The sequence below is a fragment of the Bos taurus genome, chromosome 1, assembly GCF_002263795.3.
Source record: "Bos taurus isolate L1 Dominette 01449 registration number 42190680 breed Hereford chromosome 1, ARS-UCD2.0, whole genome shotgun sequence".
In the NCBI taxonomy this organism is placed as follows: domain Eukaryota; kingdom Metazoa; phylum Chordata; class Mammalia; order Artiodactyla; family Bovidae; genus Bos; species Bos taurus.
In genome coordinates this window covers 69212186-69232814 of record NC_037328.1, presented here as the reverse complement: position 1 = coordinate 69232814, position 20629 = coordinate 69212186, and the positions used below count along the sequence as shown (strand labels likewise).

At 49.3% G+C, this 20629-nt stretch overlaps 1 protein-coding gene across 2 annotated transcripts in view; it reads left to right on the top strand.

The window, feature by feature from the left end:
• Window positions 1–20629, top strand: part of ITGB5 (integrin subunit beta 5) — a 115600-nt gene that overhangs the window by 79675 nt on the left and 15296 nt on the right. For both annotated transcript variants that reach the window (NM_174679.2, XM_024993427.2), the window contains 1 exon segment: window positions 5049–5478. In NM_174679.2, coding sequence (NP_777104.1) covers window positions 5049–5478 — 430 coding nt within the window.

The window sequence follows — 20629 nt, the reverse complement described above, 5'->3', positions numbered from 1 at the left end:
ATAGCCAGGACATGGAAGCAACCTAGATGTCCATCAGCAGATGAATGGATAAGAAAGCTGTGGTACATATACACAATGGAGTATTACTCAGCCATTAAAAAGATACATTTGAATCAGTTCTAATGAGGTGGATGAAACTGGAGCCTATTATACAGAGTGAAGTAAGCCAGAAGGAAAAACACCAATACAGTATACTAATGCATATATATGGAATTTAGAAAGATGGTAACAATAACCCTGTATACGAGACAGCAAAAGAGACACTGATGTATAGAACAGTCTTATGGACTCTGTGGGAGAGGGAGAGGGTGGGATGATTTGGGAGAATGGCATTGAAATACGTATAATATCATATATGGAATGAGTCACCAGTCCAGGTTCGATGCACGATACTGGATGCTTGGGGCTGGTGCACTGGGATGACCCAGAGGGATGGTATGGGGAGGAAGGAGGGAGGAGGGTTTAGGATGGGGAACACATGTATACCTGTGGCAGATTCATTTCGATATTTGGCAAAACCAATACAATATTGTAAAGTTTAAAAATAAAAAAAAATAAAGAAGGTTTAGGAGGCCCCATTAGTGGTGAGTCCATGAGGGTATTGCCCTTTTGCAGGTGGGAAGCAGCTGAGGGGAGTGGGCTGGGGACGGAGGGGAGAGTGGCAGGGACAGAGGCAGGATTGGGCTGACTGGTAGGGCCCACGTTCCAGTACGGTGTCTGGCTGTTATTCGGTAGGTGTTTCCTATTCCTTAGCACCACAAGTTGGGAGGGCTGTGGGCAAGTCAGAAAATGGCGAGGAGGTAGGCAGGGGCACAGGGCACAGCGGAGAGGTGCTGGGTATCAACCGGAGAAGAGGAATTAGGGAGCGCAGACGGGTTATCACTACCATCAAGTGTCTTGGGGCCTGGCCTGTGGATAAGGACATGGCCCATGGGTTGTGGGGAGCCATGAGACAACTGAGTTCAAGTGGCTTCCGTGTGGGTCTTGCCTCTGTAACCAGAATTTCCTGCAGAGGTCAGGGTGGTCAGGCAGCAGCTCCGTGGTTCCTTCCAACCAGAGGTTGTGGTTCCCTGACTGTCCTGTGTTCTCTGGGTAAGGGGTCTATTCAGAAAAGCAGGTGGTAGGGTTGTTGTTATTCAGTTGCTAAGTTGTGTCTGACTCTTTGCCACCCCATGGACTGCAGCTCACCAGGCTTCCCTGTCCTTCACTGTCTCCCGGAGTTTGCTCAAACTTATGTCCATTGAGTAGATGGTGCTGTCCAACCATCTCGTCTTCTGTTGCTACCTTCTCCTCCTGCCCCCAATCTTTCCCAGCATTGGGGTCTTTTCCAGTGAGATGGCTCTTTGCATCAGGCAGCCAAAGTATTGGAGCTTCAGCATCCGTCTTTCCAATGAATAGTCAGGGTTGATTTCCTCTAGGAGGTGTAGGGGGTAAGGGTCAAAGGTGGTCCTCAGAGAAATAATCCTTAAATGAAATCTTGAAGTCCCGAATCTAGTGATTTCCATTTTTCCTCCCAACATCAACCAAGGCTGACTGAGTGGGCCTGGCTGCTGGAAGTTGGTTTTCTCGTGAACGGGCTTTGACACATCAGTATGCAAGTGGCCTGCTGAGCGGCCAGCACTAATGCCTGGTACAAAGGACCCTGTGAGCCTGTCACAGGCTTCCCACGGCGTCCCCTCTACTGTCCCCTCCCCTGGGGCTCTCCACCTCGTGTCCCGGCCCATTGTCTCAGTGAGTTCCTAGGAGCCTTGGCATCTGCACAGCCTGGATTTGGTGGGCCTGAGTGGGGGTTGGGCAGCCCCTGGGAAAGGATGAATCAGGCCAGCAGCCCCAAGGCGGGAACCAGAAGCATCTCAATGAGGTTCAGATAACAAGGCTGGGCAGAGGAAGGGCTGCTGTGCACGTGACCATCCTCTGGAACCTGAGAGTGGAAAGCAGAGAATCTCCAGAACTGGGGGCCTTCACCGTCAGTCCACAGTGGTCACAGAAGAGGAGCCTCATTCCGGCCACCTGACAGGCTCGCTGGATTCTTTCCTGATCCTTCTGGGAAATGGATGCTGAGGGGAGGGGTGGCAGAACAGATTGACTCTCTGTTCCCAACGTGCTTTTTATAGCATTCCTGTGCCCAGCAGGACCTGAAGCTTGGCTGAAACTGAGCCATTCTCTGGTTATCAGGTGGCCAGGCAGACATTAGGCCACATGGGGCCCGACAGTGAGGGCCTTGGTTGGACCAGAGCTTGGCTGGGGAAGGCCAGCGGGACCTGCTGAGAAGCCAGGCCTTCCTGCTCCTCCAGCCGGGCAGCCTGGGCAGACAGCAGGTGAGCATTTCTGAATCCTGGGTGGTTGGCTGCCAGCACTCATTGAGGGGCTTCACCTTTCCACTTCCTCCTGGTAAGTCCCAGGAGATTTAATCCCCTCTCTTGCTACTTAATTCCATGATGCAGGCAAGTTTTCCTGGGGGAAGGTTATGCTTACAGATGGACACTACCCACAGTCTTGCAATAATTAAATGCCTTGGACTCTTGGTCCAGGCTGTTTCTTTGTAACTTTTTTCATTTCTGACCCCCAGCTGCCTTTGCAGGGAGCAGAGCTTTCCTTTACTAAGTCCAGCAAAGTTGTTCCCCTGGGAAGCACTAGGCTTCTCTCTGAGCCTCAGAAGGAGGGATGTTCACCTCCACATTCTTGGTGCCCTTGGCGCCTTGGTCAGGTGCAGCCTCCTTGTCCTTCCATTAGCACTCAGCTTACCCCTAGCCCAAGGCTGGGAGATTTAAAGAAACCTCTGGTCACCCCTTGGGGGGGTCCCCACCTATGGTCCCTGTGTGAGCTGGGCCTCTCCCTCTGAACCCAGCTCTGGACACCGGACGCCTGCCTCATTCTCTCCTTCTAGGAGGTCATGTGCCAAGGTGAGCACAGGCCTAGCTAGCCCCACCCCTCCCCAGCTGTGTGAGCATCACTAAGCCCCCTGGGCCCACCAACCAACCCCGCTTTCTCTCTGGTAAATGAGGATGCCTCCTCCTAGGGCGTGTAAATGAGATGCTCATGGAAATACCAAGCACGGTGCCTGGTACGTGTAGTACTCAGCAGCTGGTAAAAGTTAGGCAGATTGCAGTATCCTGGGTGGGTCCCCATCTTACTTCCTTACCTGGAGAGCCCCTCTGTACTTGAGGGCCTTGGAAGTTACTCTTGAATTTGCTTTCGTCAGTCTTTCCCTTTGCCCCTCCCACTGCCCACGTGGAAGTGGGGGTGGGCCAGTCCCAACTATCTGCAGCTGGCTTGGTCCTCCCAGCTTCCTGACCCTGGCTCGTGGCCATTGTCCTCAATTCACGTGTCCGACAGCATGTCCTGTGACACCCCTTTCCTGGTGCTGACTCCTGCTGTCTTGTTGCCAGCAGGACCCTCTCCAGGGCCTGGGGAGCTGGGTCTCCTGCTCAGTCTCACACTCTCCCCCTCCCACCCTGGGGGGCTCCCTGGGTGTCACGGAATCTGAGGGGAGGCCTTTTAGAATTAGTAATGGTCCCAAAGTAAAAGGGATCCATAGAACGTTAAGAAAATTATATTTTGAGAGTTTTCCGAAAATATACCTAAAGAGTACGGAGTAAAGCAGGTAATTGATGACTTTTTAAAGAAATCAGTTCTTTTCCAACCCAGATAGTAGAATTAACAACAACAGTAGCTAAAAGTGGTTCCTAACTTGTTTTGAGCTTCCAGAATGTTCTGAGGAGCCTTTTGAAAAAGAAAGACATCTGGGCCAGGCAGTGGGTCAGTTTCTGGAGTGGGTCCAGGCCTCTGTCCATTTAAGGGAGAAGGACTCAGGGTATTGTCTGGCCAGGTGTGCCAGCTACCTGTCTGGAGATTTCTGCAGTGCCACGCATGGAGGGCAGTGCTAGATGGTTCTCACCACACATCTTGAGAGGGGAAGTGGTGTCATGCTTGACTTCCTGGGAGAAACACAGCGAGCAGTGTCTTTCCTTTCCTCACATCCCAGCAGTGTGGGCAGCTAACAGGCACCTTTCTTCCATTGTGATCTGCCACCAAGGTCCACCTTCCTACCTGTTTCCATGGCAACTCATAAGCAGCTCAGGAGTTGGCAACATGCTTTGCATGCTTTGTTTAATAAGAAAAGGTCTGTCCACATGTATCCCTGGTGACTCAGATGGTAAAGAATCTGCCTGCAGTGCAGGAGACCTGATTTTGATCCCTGGGTCAGAAAGATCCCCTGGAGAAAGGAATGGCTACCCACTCCAGTATTCTTGCCTGGAGAATCCCAGTGGACAGTGGAGCCTGGTGGGCTAAGTCCATGGGGTCACAAAGAGTTGGACATGACAGAGTGACTAACCCTCTCACTTTTTCTTTCACTTCTAAATACAACCTCAGGGCCGTGGGCTGATTGTGAAAGACACGGTTGTGGGCACCACGCAGAGAGAAACTGGGATGAAGGGAGGCTCAGGTGTGTGTGTGAGGAGACAGCTAAGCTGGAAGGGACCCAGGGGTCATCTGTCCCTTCTCCAGCAGGGGAGGAGGCACCTCTTCGGGAGAGTAGGCAGCTGCCAGGGCTGCTGCGCCCCAGGGCCCTGCGTGCTCAGGTGGCATGTCTAGCTTGGCCCAGACGAGGTGCCTGGTAAATTGTTGAATATTTTGTTGACTTTCAAGATGGAGATGAGGAGAGGATAGGATAGAAGTGAAAAGAAAGGGGAGAAAGAGAACCATGTAACCTTGAGTGAATCTTTCTACCTTCCTGTGGAAGCCTTTTTCCTCCAGGGTGTGAGGATTCAAAGAGATAATGAACATTAACGAACCAAGCACGATGCCTGTCAGATGCTGGTGCCTGAACACACCCTTCCTGGGCTTGCTGACTTGGGGCCTCATCCTCCTCGGGTGGCTGGAGTGGCCTCCCTGCGTGTGGGCAGGGGCCAGATTTGATCCCAGCTCTGCACTGAGGGCCTTGGAGGAACTGTGCTCAGGCCCCTGGGTGATGGGGAGGCCAGTACAGGGAGCGGGAGGCCCAGTCACGCCACGGCCACAGCATCCCCTCTCTTTCTCCTGCCCAGGCGTCCTTTGAGGTGTCGGTGGAGGCCCGGAGCTGCCCCAGCAAGCACGTGCAGCACACGTTCACCCTGCGGCCCGTGGGCTTCCGGGACAGCCTGGAGGTGGGGGTCACCTACAACTGCAGGTGCGGCTGCAGCGCGGGGCTGGAACCCGACAGCGCCAGGTGCAGCAGCAACGGGACTTACGTCTGCGGCCTGTGTGAGTGCAACCCCGGCTACCTGGGTACCAGGTGCGAGTGCCAGGAAGGCGAGAGCCAGAGCGGGTACCAGAACCTGTGCCGGGAGGCGGAGGGTAAGCCACTGTGCAGCGGGCGCGGCCAGTGCAGCTGCAACCAGTGCTCCTGCTTCGAGAGCGAGTTTGGCAAGATCTACGGGTCCTTCTGCGAGTGCGACAACTTCTCCTGCGCCAGGAACAAAGGTGTCCTCTGCTCAGGTAGGTGCCCCCGCAAGCACTGTTGCTCTGAGCCAAAGCGTGCCTTTTACTGATTGCCATGGTTCTGCTGGGAGCAAGCGAGGGCCAGCCTTGGGGTGGCACCAGCATGTTGAATACAAAAACAAGAGACAGCGCTGCTGCGTTGTCTGAGGGACTCTCAGGGTTGGCGGGGTCTGCGGTGCGTCCTTCAGGACTCACCCACACAGCATTCCTGACTTGTAGATGATCAGCCTCTTCTTGATCGCCCTGGGGACAAGGAGCTCCCCGGAGATGGTAGTGATTATTCCTTTATTAGACATCCATTCATCACCTATGGGCTTCCCTGGGCTCAGCTGGTAAAGAATCTGCCTGCAATGTGGGAGACCTGGGTTCAATCCCTGGGTTGGGAAGATCCCCTGGAGAAGGGAACAGCTACCCACTCCAGTGTTCTGGCCTGGAGAATTCCATGAACTATACAGTCCATAAGGTCAGACACGAGTGAACAACTTTAACTTATCATCTCCTATGGCTGCTCTAACAAGTTTCCATAGACTTAGTGGCTTAAAACAACCCAAGTTTATTCCATTCCTGTTCTGGATGTCAAAAGTCTGAAGTGGGTGTTATTTGGCTAAAATCCAGGTGTCTTCAGGGCTGCATTCCTTCTCAAAGTTCTAAGGGAGAATCTGTTCCTTGGCCCTCTCCAACTTCCAGAAACCCATCTGCATTCCTTGGCTTGTAGCACCTTCTTCTGTTTTCACAGCCAGCACTGAAACATCCTCACATCTCTCTCTGACCTCTGTTTTGCTCTGATGCTCTTTGCCTCCCCCTTATAAGGAGCCCTGCAGCTGCATTGGACCCACCAGATAGTCCAGACCAGTCTCCTCATCTCAGGATCCTTGACTTAATCACATCTGCAGGGTCCCTTCTACCCTGTAAAGTAACACTGATACAAGTTCCAGGGATTAGGCTCTGCATATCTTTGAGGGCCATCCTTCTGCCTCCTACAGGTATGATTTGAAAGTTTTCTTTTATATCAAACAAAAAATTGTTTCTCAGTCACTTCCACTGGTGGGTCACATTTTAGGCTTCCCTTTTCCATATGGCAACCTGCTAAAACATCTGAGAACTTCTTTGTGTTTCTCTGTTCTCTTTTCTTTTTTAATTTTCAAAATATTACAATTTTTTGTTCTCTTTTCTTAACCCAAACTAGATACCAGGTCTCTTCCTGCTTTGAGGCTCTGTCATTTTGTTCAGCACGCTTCTCAGAATCAGGCAGGTTACTTGTCATCTGGGTAACAGGGGCTCAGCCCCAGGTTCAACTAACATTTGCTGCCTGTGACCTGAACTTTCCACTTTCATAAACACCTCCTAACAATGCTCACCTTTTCTTTTCTATTAAACAATCACATTGTACAGTTGAACTTAATTTTAACTTGACTACCAAAAGTTGAAGATTAATATTTGAATGAACTGTAGCAAAGCCAAGTTTCTATTGTGTCACATCTGAGCACTTAAGTGTTTGAATCTAAGCAAAGGACTTTACATGGATTGCAGTTAAGTGGAAGTTTGGCAGATCCCATTCTGGGAGTGGCACTCTGGTGAAACACTGTGTCCTTTAACACGTCTCTTAAAGGTCAGTCTGTCCAACACCATGCCACCTACAGATCGAGTGAACAGAACAGTTTTGGGCAAGATTATAGTTTCTTCTACTACCTCTTATTCTCTTATATGTTCTGTTGCTTCCAGGATCCCTTCTTTGTGAATGGTCTCCCAGTGGTGAAGTGTTGATTTAGAAGGAACATGGAGTGTGGCAGGGAAGATGAAGCACAAACATGTGAAGTGAATCAGATCATAGAAATCATCTGTCCCTGTGGGAGGAGTAACCCCCGTTCTGTCCACAGGAGAAACAAGTGCAGATGGTACAACAGGGGAGGATAAGCCAGTGAGGTCTCCAGGGGCAGACCACACTGTGAGACACATACATGGGCGTGGCATGCTCAAAATTGGAAATGTTCTAGAAAGTGTAGGACGTATGGTGTCGTAGAAGAGTCAGCTAACTGATAGGGTCTGGATTTGATGTGCTGAACAGGCAACAGGGATCCGCTCTTCCTGAGGGGTTGGATGGTTCCCCTGGATCAGCAGAAAAGTGCTTAGGATCAGGCAGGCCTGGGCCTGACTCCAGCACCACCATGGGCTGCTTGTGTCCCTCTGGGCACAGGACTTTAGTGAGCAGTAAGAGAACGTGTCTAAGCACCTAGCACATTGCCTTGCTGATCGCCAGCTCCTCTAAGAATCAGGGCCACACACTTCTGGGAGCTGTAGCCGCTCCCAGTGTGCGCACGGGGCCACCTTCCCCATGAGTCCTGCATGGCGGGATGGACAGACTGCCGCCACAAACACTCTAAGATACCTGACTGTGTCTGTAATTGGCTTTCAGCAGTTTTTTTTTTTTTAAACAAATTAGCAAGTATCATGGAATGCTGTCCTTTCCCCTCAAGTGCCAAAAATGCGCCGGTGGGAGACTCTCACGTTTCCCCGAGTGAGGAAACAGGAGGTTAGAGATGCTTTGGGGCTCCTGCCTGTGTGGTATGTTGAGTCACTAACTCCTCTGGGTTGCTGAGCTGGATGTCTTCTGTTCCCTCATAGGAAAATTTGAAAAATACAGGGGAGTCGATGGAAGTGTGGTCAGTCTGAGCTGTCTGTCTCCTTCTTGGTGACCAGGATTAATTTGGACCATCTGGTGAAGCAGACAAGAAACTTCTTTTACCCTCTGTGTCCTCAGTCAAGAGAATGATTCCAGCTAGCTGGAGGATTATTCTTAGGTCTAGAATATTCTGAAGGGAAAGAAAGAAGTTGTTCATCATTCCAGCATTCTTACTTTAAGAGGTCTCCCATCTAAATTTTTTTCTAAATGTATATGTGTATGCACTTTTGTATCTTGCTTTTTTTTTCCTTATATTATATCCTAAGAAGCACCTGAAGTTGAATTACTTGAACACAGCAATGATTAGAAGAACATTTGGCTGTCTTTCCACTGCATCTCCAATTAGCCACCTCCATCCCTTCACTTTCTGGCTCAGACAATAAAGAATCCCCCTGCAATTCAGGAGACGTGGGTTCAATCCCTGGGTCGGGAAGATCCCTGGAGAAGGAAATGGCAACCCAGTCCAGTATTCTTGCCTGGGAAATCCCACAGACAGAAGAGCCTAGCGGGCTACAGTTTATGGGGTTGCAAGAGTTGGACCGACTTAGCAACTAAACCACCACCCCTTCACTTTGAAAGCAATAGCTAGTTGAAGCTATCCAAGTCTTTCTGGAGACAGTAGTTTGTAGGTCAGGAGTGTGGGTGATGTGAGGTCATCCAGGAAGGATGCCCAGCTCCAGGCAGGACCCATCCGCATGCATGCAACCCTGCCTGCCCATCCATGTACCGCCCAGCTCCTCGTTGCTTGTCTCACAAGCACTCCAGCTTATTCAGGAGGCGGCAGCGGGTGGGTGAGGGGTCCACCCACAGTTCTTGTTCCCGAGGTCAGCTTGGGGCTCCCGCTCTGAAATTGAGTCCTTTGGTTTCAAGCTCTCAGATCACTGTTATGTTTGGGGTTTTGTTGGGGAGAAGTCTTATTTCTCAACAGCCGTTCTGGTCTTGAAGATGCTGACTCAGAGACTCACAAGCAGCTGACTTCAGCATTCTCTCAGCCCTTCCCCCTGCAGCCAGGCCTGTGGGGGCCGTGAGGTTGTGATCCACCTTCAGACACAGCCTGAGGCAGAGCCAGGCCAGAGCCGACGGGGACGTCCTGGAGAAGTTCTTCCACTTCTCCCAGGTCTTTTCACCTGTAAGAGGCTTCTGGTCCTTACCCCCAACCAAGACACAGGACCGAGGGTCAGGCAAGAAGTTACAGGTTTGAGACGTGTTATACGTCACAGAAGTTAGTAGTGAAGGAAACCGGACTAAGGTCTGGAAGCAATTGAACATCTTGGTTATTACTTTTGTGACACACTGTCATGGGAATGTGTGTGGATCCAGGACTGCTATTCCTCCCTCTGGTTTCTAGAGGCAAAATAACTCAGAGTGGTTCTGTCCACAGACCAATCCTGTGAGTACAGAGAGAGCCACAGGGCCATTGTGAGGGTTTCTGTTCCTTTGAGTCTCCTTAAGTGTTGACCCTTCAGAATCGCTCTGTTAATAGAACATGTGGACATGGTCTGTTTAGTTGTTTTCAGTGTAATTAGAGGTTATTGTGCAAACTTTGTTATTCTTTGCTGGTTTCTGTACCCAAACAGTGCATTTCCTGGGATTTGAGTTACTCTGCTGTGGTAAGCTGTTGAAATCATCCCAACCCTAGTGCTTTCAGCAATCTCTGTTCTTAAAATGCCTGCACTGCTGAGTCGCTCAGTAGTGTCCGACTCTTTGAGATCCCATGGACTGTAGCCCGCCAGTCCATGGGATTCTGCGGGCAAGAATACTGGAATGGGTTGCCATTCCCTCCTGCAGGGGATCTTCCCAACCCAGGGATCGAACCTAGGTCTCCCACGTTGTAGATGGATTCTTTACTGTCTGAGCCACCAGGGAAGCCTGCACTGGGATATGTGGAATAATTTACTGAAAGCTTACTTCTTGGGTTTCATATACTGAGAAAATTTATATCAAATAGGATATAGAATTTTGAACAGAATGCTTTTGGTCTTGTGATTGTGAGATCATAGAAGTATATCTAAGTATTTTACTTCATATTTTACTTCATCTAATAGGTTATTTGGGCAATTAAGGCAAGTAGAGGTCAAAGGGCAATTGCATTATTCTTCCAGACATAAAAAAATGGAGAGTTGCATCATTCTGAGTGGCCAGAACCAGTGTCCAAACAGAGATTCCTGGTCTGGGCTGATGGTTTCCAGAAGGTTTCACAAGGTTGTATTAAACCCTTCCTGTTAAAAGCACCTCTGACATTATGGCCTGCTTCTAGACTTATTGATTCTTGCCAAATGAAACACCTCCCATGGCAACAGTTATCCGGATATGTTTATAAAGTGCTTCTCCCTCTGTTTATACTATTTTCTTTAGAAATATAATTTTCACACTCAGAGTAAGTGTCCTAGTGGCCATCTCTGGAGCTGTGGTCCCAGCTCTACCTTCTGTCACTGCATTGCAATTTCAATTTCCATAAATGACTTACAGGATCTTCTGGAATGTGGCTCCATGACAGAGGCCTCAAAAAGTACCTTTTGAATGAACCCAGATTTGACGTATTTAATTTCTCAAGAAGAAAGGGGCTCTTGGTGGGATTACTACCACTGAGTGCCTCAGGTGGGAGAGCCTAGAAAATTCTTCACATCTTTTCATGTGTATTAGCCTCTATTCAGTTTCTTGATGGTTACCTGGATGCTTTTTGCAAATACAAGGAGGCACTATATATGAGTGTGAAAATTCCATCCTTATCTTGCTCAAGTTCATTTGAAAAAACAGCAAAATGTAGGGCTCAGTCAGTCATATAAGCAAATGATGTACCTTTCAGACTGGCCAGGTGAAGCAGATGAGCTGGACTGCTCAGCTCTGGAGTCATCCAGCATCTTGCAGCCTGAGGCTGGAGAAAGCTCTTTCAAAAACTGTCATGTAGAAGTATCCGATCTTAGTGCAGCTGCAGACACTGAGGTGGTGATCTCTCACTGAGGTCGTTTCGTTTTGGGTAGAGTGCTGCATTCATCCCATTGAGGAGCTCAGTGAGCATTCCTCACGTGCCAGGTTTTTACCGGGTGCCAGGGGTACAGAGTTGGAATTGCTCACAGTACTGAATTAATTTTTAAATGTTTGTTCTCACTAGAATTTTCCACTCCTCAGAAATTTTCTGGGTTAGAGGAGTGAGGATATGAACCGCTTAAGCTTCTACCTTCACCGTCCAGACTTGTGTGAGATGTTGAAAATTAAGCATGTCGGCAGGCCGTGTGGAGAACCTGCCTTGTTCCATGCTCTGGGCTCTTGTTCCAACTCTGGGAATTGAGTTTTCTTACTGCTCTTCTCACTGCTCAGTTCGGTTCAGTCGCTCAGTCATCTCCGACTCTTTGCGACCCCATGAATCGCAGCACGCCAGGCCTCCCTGTCCATCACCAACTCCCGGAGTTCACTCAAACTCATGTCCATCGAGTTGGTGATGCCATCCAGCCATCTCATCCTCTGTCGTCCCCTTCTCCTCCTGCCCCCAATCCCTCCCAGCATCAGAGTCTTTTCCAATGAGTCAGCTCTTCGCATGAGGTGGCCAAAGTACTGGAGTTTCAGCTTCAGCATCATTCCCTCCAAAGAACACCCAGGACTGATCTCCTTCAGGATGGACTGGTTGGATCTCCTTGCAGTCCAAGGGACTCTCAAGAGTCTTCTCCAACACCACAATTCAGAAGCATTAATTCTTCGGCGCTTAGCTTTCTTCACAGTCTAGCTTTCACATCCATACATGACCACTGGAAAAACCATAGCCTTGACTAGATGGACCTTTGTTGGCAAAGTAATGTCTCTGCTTTTGAATATGCTATCTAGGTTGGTCATAACTTTCCTTCCAGGGAGTAAGCGTCTTTTAATTTCATGGCTGCAGTCACCATCTGCAGTGATTTTGGAGCCCAAAAAAATAAAGTCTGACACTGTTTCCACTGTTTCTCCATCTATTTCCCATGAAGTGATGGGACCAGATGCCATGATCTTTGTTTTCTGAATGTTGAGCTTTAAGCCAACTTTTTTACTCTCCACTTTCACTTTCGTCAAGAGGCTTTTTAGTTCCTCTGCACTTTCTGCCATAAGGGTGGTGTCATCTGCATATCTGAGGTTATTGATATTTCTCCCAGCAATCTTGATTGCAGCGTGTGCTTTATCCAGCCCAGCGTTTCTCATGATGTACTCTGCATAGAAGTTAAATAAGCAAGGTGACAATATACACCCTTGACGGACTCCTTTTCCTATTTGGAACCAGTCTGTTGTTCCATGTCCAGTTCTAACTGTTGCTTCCTGACCTGCATACAGGTTTCTCACTGCTCAGATCCCAGAAATATCTGAAGCAGCAATTTACCAGTGACTGTGAAAACTGGAGTAATCTGGACATTGGACCTCACCTTACTACCCTTGTCTCTCTACTTAGAAAGGGAAGTGTGCAGACAGGGGAGCCTGTGATGTGGACTCTGCACATGCTTTTGAACTTCAGGCCTAATCCAAGGTCATGGAATTTGGCTTGTGAAGGAAATAATGAAACTTTAAAAACAAAGGAAAAGCCTAAGAAAACCATGAAAATGCCAAAGATAAAATCTTAATCATGTATAGAATTGGGTGGCATTAACTTTTTGATATTATGGAATAACACATTAGGAAATTTTCTGTTCTTAGTTAAGTTGAAAACAATGAGAGACCTCTGGTGACTAAAATAGTTATTCTTAGAGCTACTTTGGTTTCCTTTCTTCAGTGTTGAGCTGTCACTTTTGAGTTTAGTCTTGATTTTGGAAACTGTTATATAACTGATGGTAAGTCTCTGCTGCTCAGTGCTTTGGGTGGGGTGTGGCAGGATTGGATGGAGCCCTGTTTTCCTTTGGGGTAAGTGTTCTTAACTGTCAAACACTGACCTAAGAACTCCACCCAGATCCAGACTCTCCCTGCTGTCTGGAAGTTGCTTTAAGTGAGTTCAGCCTCCTGAAATTTTGTGTCTTGTTAATGAAAGGTCGACCGGGGTCTGTTAGTCTGACTTCCATCAAAGCCATTCGACTGACACTGTGTTGCGGTGAAGGAAAGCACAGTGTTTATTGCAGGTGCCAGGCAAGGAGACTAGACAGCTCATGCTGGAAAGACCCTTAACTCCCCAAGGACCATCACAGAAGAGTTTTTAAAGGCCACATTAGGGGTGATGGTTGCAGGGAGCCTGACCAGCTTGTGAACCTTCTTCTGATTAGGTTATGGTGAAGTAGTAGCATGAATTTTTTTTTGAATTTCAACTGGTCTGGCGTCTACCATCATCATGCAGTCAATTTTCTCTACTTGGTGGGGCCTTTAGTTTCTGCAAAACAGCTCAGGGATATGACTCAGGATGTCAGTAGCCCTTGAGGAGGAGCTAAGGGTCCTTGACTTGGTTTTATGCCTAAGCTGTTATTTTGCTTTTCTTGACTGCATTTTTTTGTTTCTGCATTTTCTCACTTCTCTGATTAAATTTCCTCTTTGGAACTTGGGGGAGGCCTCGGAGGAGGCTAAAGCTTTTCTACAAACAAGAGTCAGAGGACACAGGGCAGGAGGAAGGTCTATCCCTGGAAGGCCCCTCGGACTTGTTGTCTTCTGGACATCTTCCTGAGCCCTTGCCTATTGCCCTCTGACCCAGCAGACGGGACCTCCTATCACCCCAGTCCACAAACCCCAGCCCCAAAGTCTTGATCAGGTGACCCATCATCCTTAAGCTAAAGGAATATACTTCTCAGGTTGCTATTTTATGTTGTTTGACATTGCAGTATTGGCCTTTAGGCAAACATTGTAACAATGCAAGGAGAATCTACTTTAACACACTTTTTAGTATCTTGAGGTGTCTTTCCTTGGAAACACACTGAGGCTAATTTGTACTCTCCATAAGCAAGCATGAAATAGTAGGATTATTTGCATCTCCTGCGTTTCCTGCCACCACCAGACACACACACACACACACACACACACACACACAGCTGCCTATTACCTGCACTGACCGTTTGCATTGTGGGAAACTGAGGCCCAGAACCTGGACTAAATCACTTTATGATTCTTGGTTATAGATTCAGACTTGGGGAACCTTGCAAGTAAATAGTTAACCTTGTTTCTACTGAATTTTGCTCATTTTGACTAGCTTGAGACCCTTCCCAAATCTATTACCAGTTCAGCCCTTCCTGCCACCACTCAAGCATGTAGCCCACAATTTTCCAAGTCTTCCCTAATAAGTACGCTTTATTTTGGTCAAAATTTTAGGAAACATTTAGTCTCTGTTTTGCTCAGTGAGTTTTCTCTGGGTTGCATAAGGAGAGCACACACCAGGCTAAAGGACACTCATGGACCAGGAGGCCAGCCGAGGCGCCCGGTTTTATGACTGTTACTCGAGAGGCACAGACCATTCCCCTTAGTAGCCATTGAGTGTCTGGCTATTGTTATTGATTAGACTGGACCCACTTTTCCTTAAATGAGCCTTTGTTAGCCTGTTTTAATTTATAAAATGCTCTTGATGTGAATGATCTCATTTGGTTGTTTTCCTCTACCGGGAGTTGGAGGTGGCTGTTACTGATCAGGCCTGTGGGGGAGACTGTGGCCGAGAAGATTGGCATGTTGGCCATGCTCCCCACTGGTGGTGGTTGGCCCAGAGCCTTGACCTAAGAAAAGCCCACCTACCCTAACCCTCAGGGGATTCTCTTCTCTTGGCAGCTGCTTCCTGCCATCTTGTGGCTTGGCTGGGCTTCTGGCAGCCAGGCTTCAGCGTGGCCCACTCTTGTCACATGCCACACCGACTCTGTCTATCAAGAGTGCTACTCCAGGCTCTGAACAGTGGCCAGCTGAGGATGGAATATGGCACCTGTTCACCAGCCACAACAACATGACAGCTTTCCAGGTTGAAAATAGTCACCCTCTCATCCTGTCGCAGTGACCAGAGGAAAGGGGAGAGAATTCACGTCTCCCCAGATGCGGTTGGCATTTCCCCACAGTGCCTGCCAGGCAGATCGGGCAGATTAAGCCAAACTTGAGAAGTTGATCTGGGGCACCTCTGTTTCTCTTGGCCTCAGGCCTTCTGTTTTTCTTTCTGAGTCAGCATTCTTGGGGGCCTGTGAGGACTCTGGTTCATTGCATTCAGCTGATTACATACTCCTTTGAAACTGGAAAGGTGAGTTCATTAAGGAACTCGGGATTTTCCATCTTCTCTCCATGGCCTGAATCTCCCTGTAATCGATAGAGTTGGGTCAGACACCAAGGCCTTTCCTTGGTGCCCTCGTGTGAAATGCAGCAGTAATAAGAGGGACTTGGCAGCTGGGCACCAGCATGGAGAAGTCAGGTGCTAGGACCAGAAAGGCAACGATGTCCTTTGAGAGGGCTCTGCTGCCTTTGACAGTGGAGTCTTGACTTTCTAGCCAGTGAAAGTGAAAGTCGCTCAGTCATGTCTGACTCTCCGCAACCCTGTGGACTATACAGTCCATGGACTTCTCCAGGCCAGAATACTGCAGTGGGTAGCCTTTCCCTTCTCCAGGGGATCTTCCTAACCCAGGGATCAAACCCAGGTCTCCCACATTGTGAGCATGTTCTTTACCTGCTGAGCAACAAGAGGAGCCCAAGAATACTGGAGTAGGTAGCCTGTCCCTTCTCCAGAGGATCTTCCTGAGCCAGGAATCAAACCGGGGTCTCCTGCATCGCAGGCAGATTCTTTACCAATTGAGCTATCAGGGAAGCCCTGTCCAGCCTGAGCTATCCTCTTTAAGTAATCTTGAGGTTTGGGAAAGTTTAGCTTAAAGCAGCAGTGCCTTGTTTGCTTAGTAGTGGTTGCATTTCACCGCTCATATGCAGAATGCAGCATGCAGTCCAGCAGATGTGGGCAAAGGGTGAGGGGCTTATCAGGGCCTCGCCTATTGGGAAGCAGCGTCAGCTGAGCTTGTCAGGGCTGGTTCATTGACACTAAGCCAAGGACAGAGGAGCAGCCGATCCCAGGACTGAGGATGCATCATTGTTCACATCTCCGAAGAGCCTTTTGCTGGAGAAATCTGAACAATGTGCAGTCACGGTAGTGAGTGCAAAGCCTGTGACTTCTGCTTGACCACGGCCATGTGTTGCCACAGGAAAGAGTTTCTCATTTTTATTTCTCGTGTCATCCTGCAGTCTCTGTTTTTCTTGGGCATTTGTTGAGAATTTGAAATATTTTGAGAGTGATGTTTAAACATCAGTAATACTCCTTTTCCTTTTCTAATTTCCAGTATCAGATATCTTCTCCAGGGTTTCAGGCTTGTCCTGATGGCGTTCACAGCCTCCAAGAGCCAACAACATATTCTGAGCATCTACTGTGTACCTGACACCATGCTAGGCATTGGGCAAGCAAAAATAAAACACCGCCTTTGATTTTGTATGGGTTTGCAGGCTAATGAGATGCGTCACATGGGGAAACAAATGTATCTGTGTGATAAGTGATGTGTACTATACTCTCCCTGTTAACTATTCTAGTTGACTTAAGAACATGCTCAGGACTCTAAAGAAAAAAAAAAATAGAGAAAGAGAAACCCTTAACCCCTGATCCCCCTCACTGTGAGCTCCTCTCCTCCATTCTCACAGCCGTATTCCTCAGAACATTCGTCTGCATCCACCGACTACATGAACTACCTCCCAGGCAGCCCTCACCTCAGTCCAGTTCAGATTCAGCCCCACGATTCCGCCAGAGCAGGTCTTCCAGGCCCCATATGGCTGTGTCCTGCTATGTCTAAGGCTTATCAGCCCTCGTCTTGACCTGAGTGTTGAATAGCAGCTGAACCTCTTTCAGTGCTGGGATTGTCTGCGGCACGGCTTAGCCATCTGCTCCTCTAGAGTGTCCCTTGGGCATTTCGCTGTGCCCACACCTTCAGTCACCCTTAAGTTGCTCGGTTGCTCAGACCTGCTTCCAAGCTCCCTTCAGCTTTGTATGTCTTAAATGCACCTCAATCTCAGGACGTTTCAGACTGATTTTATGATCTTCCTCCCAGCCGTGGTTCTCTCCTGATTTTCCTTATCTCCCCCTTTCATCCACCTGTACAAGCCAGAAACCTGGAAATCATCCTTTTTGCTACCATCTCCTCAACTCCTGCATTCCTTCTACTATCAAGTCTTGTGCACTCCCCTCTTCTGTCTGAAATCCGTCTTCTCCCCATCTGTGCTGCCACTGTCCTAGTTTTTCTACTCCTGATACTGCGGCCAAAGTAGTTGTTTAAAAACAAATATATGCTCCAGACATATAAAAAAACAAATATATACTGCAGCCAAAGTAATTGTTTCAAAACAAAGATACGCTAAAGTTCAGCATGTTTCAGAAGCTTGGAGTGGTTTGGAATGGCCAGAACTTGGGGTGCCTGGGGGCACAGGGGCAGCTGAACAGACTCGAGAGGTAGGCCTCAAACAGCCCCGTGTGTTGGGGACGACAGTTTAAATGTGGAAGCTGTGCTTTTGGTGGTGAGGAGCTGTTGAGTTTTAAGCGAAAGGGTGTCATGACATAGTTGACAATTTAGGGAAGTGATGGAGGAGGCCACGTGGACACTGACCTGGGGAAAGGGCAGACTGTAGTGTGAGGACTCAACCAGGAGAGCGCTGCAGTGTCCAGCTGAGGCACTCAGCCTCCCTCTCGAGAAGGGAGTTTATTGTCCAGCCATCTGGGGGCTATGGGATAAATTCACGCTCCTCAGTCTAGCCCTCAGGCCCTCCTTCCTCCACAGTCGGCATCCCGCCCTCTTTCCCTTCCTTCCCTTCTGTTGGTTTCTATACACACTTGCCTGCAAACATGTACGCCTACAAACACACATGCAGACAAACAGACCCATGTCTAGCCCCTGGGTGGCCATTCTCATCCACCTCTCCTTTTCAAATACTTCCCTCCAGGCTGCCCACTCTCTCTATTCATCCTCACAAAGGAATGCATCCCATTTTTTGCACCCCAAATGCCTTCTGTCCTCTACTATTCCAAAACCTGTAGCTTAGCCTAGAGCCTGTCCCAGTCTCTCTCCCCTCTGACCTGGAATAGCAAGTGCCAGTGTGGAGGACGGGAGAGCCCACCTAGTTACCGCCCTTACTGTTCACACAGGAAACGGAGGCCAAGACGGATTTAATGATCAGTGATTAAAAGGACCAGCCTTGGGCATGGGTCTGTTGCACATTTTTAAGCTACAAAATACCCTGGGTCACCTTGAACATTTATCCTGTGTGTTGTTTTGTTATGACTAAGTCACGACTAAGTCACGACTGGGCTGGAGAGGCAGTACATGTAGTGGTTAAGGCTCCAGAGTTAAACAAATGCGGTTCCAATCCCAGCCCTGACTCCTACCTGCTTTGTGACTTTGGATAAATTACGTGGCTTCTCTAAGCCTCATTTTCCATACTTGCAAAAATTAGGGTAATAATTATATCAGCACATAGGGCGATTGGGACTATTAATGAGAACATTCAGATTAAGTGCTTAGAACAATGCCCGTCCTGTTGTAAGTACCCCAAAAAGTTTCTCTATTAAGAGATTTTAATGACTTGATGTCTCAGTGAAATTAGAAATTCCTTAAAGTCAGTACCTGATACAGTTCCTGTAGTGCACATTAACAGAGAATTCCCCCAGTCCTGTGAGATAGACAAGCCACTGCGCCTTTTTTATTGATGAAGAAGCTGGACCGCTGCCAGAGCCAGCAGGTGGCTGGGAGAGATTGCACGGTAGGTAGCTCCGTCCAGAAGAGGTGCCCCCAGCTGAGGGGTTCCAAGTCGAGTGGCAGGGTAGGGCCGAGTGGGTCTGAGGAGAGTCTCTGTAGAGCTGGTGTCCAGGTTGGCGTGGAGCAAGGAGCGCTGTGCTGTCTTTGGGAGGGGCAGCCCTTAGTTGGCAAGTTCTCCAGTCAGTAACTCATCCTTGGCAAGAGCAGGCTGTGTTTACAGGCTCAGGAAGCCCGTGGTGAGAAGGACACAACCCTTCAAGAGCAACTTCTCTCCTGCCCCTGGAGATTTATTTAGTTTCCGCTGAGGCGTCCGGAGCCGGGCCGAGATCGCTCTCACAGGAACTGAGAAGATGTCCTGTGCATTTCCCTGTTCTCTGTTTTTTCCAGCACCAAAAGCCAGTGCATGGAAGGGAACACTGAGACAGGGAGGGGCCCTTCCCATGGGGACCAGACTCACGACACGAGAACACTCGGCTGTTATGTAATCCTAACCTGCTCCTGGGCCAGGCGCCAGGAAGAGTGCCTCTCAGGAGGGTTTTCCCCTTCCCAGCCCCGGACACAGACACGGACCCTTTAGAAGCCTGTGTGTGTGTTTGGCCACAAGGAGGGCAGCCCAGATCCGGCTGTGGTTCACCATGGAGACTGTGTGAGTGCCAGGATGTCTGTGACCATGCCCTTCTGTCTGCTGTTGTGTCCACAGGCTCAGAGAGCGGCTCTGAACACTGGCTGATGCTAAGGAGGGCAGGGCTGTGCACTGTCTCTGCCTCAGCAGTGGCTTGGGATCCCCGAGTCACACAGACACCGGGGGACTGGAGGCACACAAAGCTCTGAGTTGGTTTTCCTGCTTTTTTTAAAGACGGCTGTTAGAGAGTTCTAGAGGCTGTGCCCCGGGTGTCACCCAGAGGTGTCCACACCGCAGACAAGGCCTGACTTCTGTGGCAGGGAAATCACCCAGATGAACAGAGGTTTTCCAGCCCACATCCCTTCTTTTTCTTTTCTCTCTTAACCACATCCTGTTTACATGCTGCCCGTCCTGGGAAGAGTGGGAGAGAGAGGAGGAGGAGATGACGGGCAGACAGAGGGCTGTGGGAGAAGTGTTGGGGGCTGTGAGGGAGGCAGAAGCTGGAGTATATACTTGCATGAGAGAGGGATGCTGCCAGTGGGAGAGGAAGAGACGGGAGTGAGGGACGCACCCTTCCAGTCCAGGGAGCTACGCGCAGCCCTCCACTCCTCAGCCTGGAGAGGAAGGGCCGCAAGCTGATCAGTGACGGAAGCGAAGTGCGTTCCCAAGCTGGATGGAAACTATTTTTGGACCAGCTGTGGAGAGAGATGATTTGTACCTGAAGCATCTGACGTTTGTGGTGACCCTTGTTCCTGGGCTGGGCCAAGATGGGGAGAAGACACCCACTTCTGTTTCTGCCCCGTCCCAGGCTGGCTCGCTCCTTCTTCCAGCCCCAGGGCTCTCACTCAAGTTCCCTGAGGTCACCCCAGGGCCCTCTTGGGTCTCTGCAGACCATCGTCCAGCTGGGAGCCGAGGGCCACATATGCTCTGCCTCAGACGTCCTGCTCTCCCTGCTGAGGCTGGAACCCTGCCCCCCACACTCCCCTCCTCCAACACACACACAGAACAGGGCCTCCGGCACCACTGGGTGTCAGCCTCCACAGCAAAGCTCTGGGGTCCAGCGAGCGGTCCAACCAAACCCTGAGTGTTCTCTCTTTGGGCTGGATGTGGATTAAGTCACTTTCCGGGAGCTTGTAACTCTGGAAGTCTGTTTTTTTTTTTTTTTTCTTGGCT